The sequence below is a fragment of the Portunus trituberculatus genome, chromosome 26, assembly GCF_017591435.1.
Source record: "Portunus trituberculatus isolate SZX2019 chromosome 26, ASM1759143v1, whole genome shotgun sequence".
Taxonomy (NCBI): Eukaryota; Metazoa; Arthropoda; class Malacostraca; order Decapoda; family Portunidae; genus Portunus; species Portunus trituberculatus.
The window spans coordinates 3,708,708-3,711,207 of record NC_059280.1 but is presented as its reverse complement, the minus strand read 5'-3'; the positions used below and the strand labels follow the sequence as shown (position 1 = coordinate 3,711,207).

Genomic DNA, 2,500 nt, shown 5'->3' with positions numbered 1-2,500 from the left:
ATGCCATAAAACATGCCAAACTGCTTTGAAATGCCCTAATTCATGCCAAACTATCTTAAAAGTCCCTTAAAACATGCCTAACTTCTGATCTTTCACTTGTTTCTGATTGGGGCAGAGAAAACCTGGTTTTGTTCAATGCCTCAAAAACTCAATTTCTACAACTATCTACTCGACATAACCTTCCAGACAACTATCCTCTCTTCTTCAATAACACTCAACTTCCCCTCTCCTCTACATTAAACACACTCGGTCTATCCTTCACTAAAAATCTAAACTGGAAATTTCACATCTCTACTCTTGCTAAATCAGCTTCCAAGAAGTTAGGTGTCCTATGGCGTCTTCGTCCATTTTCTCTCCCTCCCAGCTGCTTGCTCTGTACAAGGGCCTTATCCGCCCGTGTATGGAGTATGGCTCTCATGTCTGGGGGATCCACACACAGCTTTACTAAACAAGGTGGAATCTAAAGCTTTTCGTCTTATCAACTCTTCTCCTCTAACTGACTGTCTTGATTCTTTAAGTCACCGCCGCAATGTTGCATCTTTATCTGTCTTCTACCGCTGTTTTCATGCTGTCTGCTCTTCTGAACTTGCTAACTGCATGCCTTCCCCTCCTGCGGCCTCGCTGCACAAGACTCTCTACTTCTTCTCATCCCTATTCTGTCCATCTTCCTAATGCAAGAGTTAACCAGTATCTTCACTCCTTCATTCCCTACACTGGTAAACTCTGGAACTCTCTACCTGTGTCTGTATTTCCACCTGCCTATGACTTAAACTCTTTCAAAAGAGGAGTGTCAAGACACCTCTTACGTTAACTGGACCCTCCTTTTAGATTTTTCTGTTTTTTCTCTTTCTACTTTTCTTTTAACAGGGCCTGGCAACCAGCGGGATTTTTTTTTTTCAACACTGTGTTTGCCCTTGGCCAGTGCCCTTGTAATGTAAAAAAAAAAAAAAAAAAAAAAAACTATCTTAAAATGCCCTAAAACATGCCAAACTATTTTAAAATGCCATAAAACATGCCAAACTGCTTTGAAATGCCCTAATTCATGCCAAACTAACTTAAAAGTCCCTTAAAACATGCCAAACTATCTTAAAATGCCCTAAAAACATGCCAAACTATTTTAAAATGCCATAAAAACATGACAAACTGTTTTGAAATGCCCTAATTCATGCCAAACTATCTTAAAAGTCCCTAAAAACATGCCAAACTATCTTAAAATGCCCGAAAAACATGCCAAATATTTATAAATGCCATAAAAACATGCCAAACTGTTTTAAAATGCCCTAAATCATGCCAAACTATCTTAAAAGTCCCTTAAAACATGCCAAACTATCTTAAAATGCCCTAAAAATATGCCAAACTATTTTAAAATGCCCTAGAAAAATGCCAAACTATTTCATAATGTCCTAAATCATGCCAAACTATCTTAAAATACCCTGAAAACATGCCAAACTCTTAAAATGACCTCAAATGTTAATCTGCCACTAGGACCTTAAAAACACACTCAAAAATCCTTAAAACCCCCAAAAACAATTATAAAAACACACTCAAAGGTCCTTAAAACATTCAAAAACCATTAAAAACACACTCAAAATTCCTTAATGCAAATCTGCCATTAGGACCATAAAAACACCCTTAAAATCCTCAAAACTATTCAAAACACACTCAAAATCCTTAAAAACTAAAAAACATTAAAAAAACAGTTAAAACACCTTAAAACCCCCATAAAACCCCCCAAATTTAATAGTGACACCGTACAAAAGACACGTACAGTAACCATGACAACACCGGCTGATGATGACGATGTTGCAGGTTGTGGCGCGCGAGGGAGCCAGCAGCATGGACGTCCTGGAGGGGAGGCAGGAACCTTCCAGCCCTGACCACGCAGAACCACAACCCCACCTCAATATGTAAGACATTTTAACTAATGCTTTCCTACTTTTTCTGACTTTTTCTGACTTTTTCTTACTTTTTTATGATTTTTTCTTACTTTTTTTTACTTTTTTCTTACTTTTCTTACTTTTCTTATTTTTTTGTTACTTTTTCTTACTTTTTTCTTACTTTTTCTTACTTTTTTATGAATTTTTCTTACTTTTCTTACTTTTTTACTTTTTCACTTTTCTTACTTTTCTTACTTTTTTCTTTTTACTTTTTTACTTACTTTTCTTACTTTTTATTTTTCTTACTTTTCTTACTTTTCTTACTTTTCTTACTTTTTATGATTTTTCTTACTTTTTACTTTTTTAACTTTTTCTAACTTTTTTATTGTTTTTTATCATTTTTTTTACTTTTTCTTACTTCTCCTTACTTTTTTCTGACTGACTTTTTTATGATTTTTTCTTACTTTTCCTTACTTTTTTCTGACTTTTCTTACTTTTTATGATTTTTCTTACTTTTCTTATTTTTTTACTTTTCTTACTTTTCTTGTTTTTCTTACTTTTCTTACTTTTTCTTACTTTGTTTATTATTTTTTTACTTTTCTTACTTTTTATGATTTTTTCTT

At 34.0% G+C, this 2,500-nt stretch overlaps 1 protein-coding gene across 10 annotated transcripts in view; it reads left to right on the top strand.

The window, feature by feature from the left end:
* LOC123509292 overlaps positions 1-2,500 on the top strand; it is a 115,053-nt gene that overhangs the window by 79,663 nt on the left and 32,890 nt on the right. For all 10 annotated transcript variants that reach the window (XM_045263497.1, XM_045263502.1, XM_045263501.1 and 7 more), the window contains exon 3: positions 1,810-1,907. In XM_045263497.1, coding sequence (XP_045119432.1) covers positions 1,810-1,907 — 98 coding nt within the window. The remainder of the gene's footprint in view (positions 1-1,809; positions 1,908-2,500) is intronic.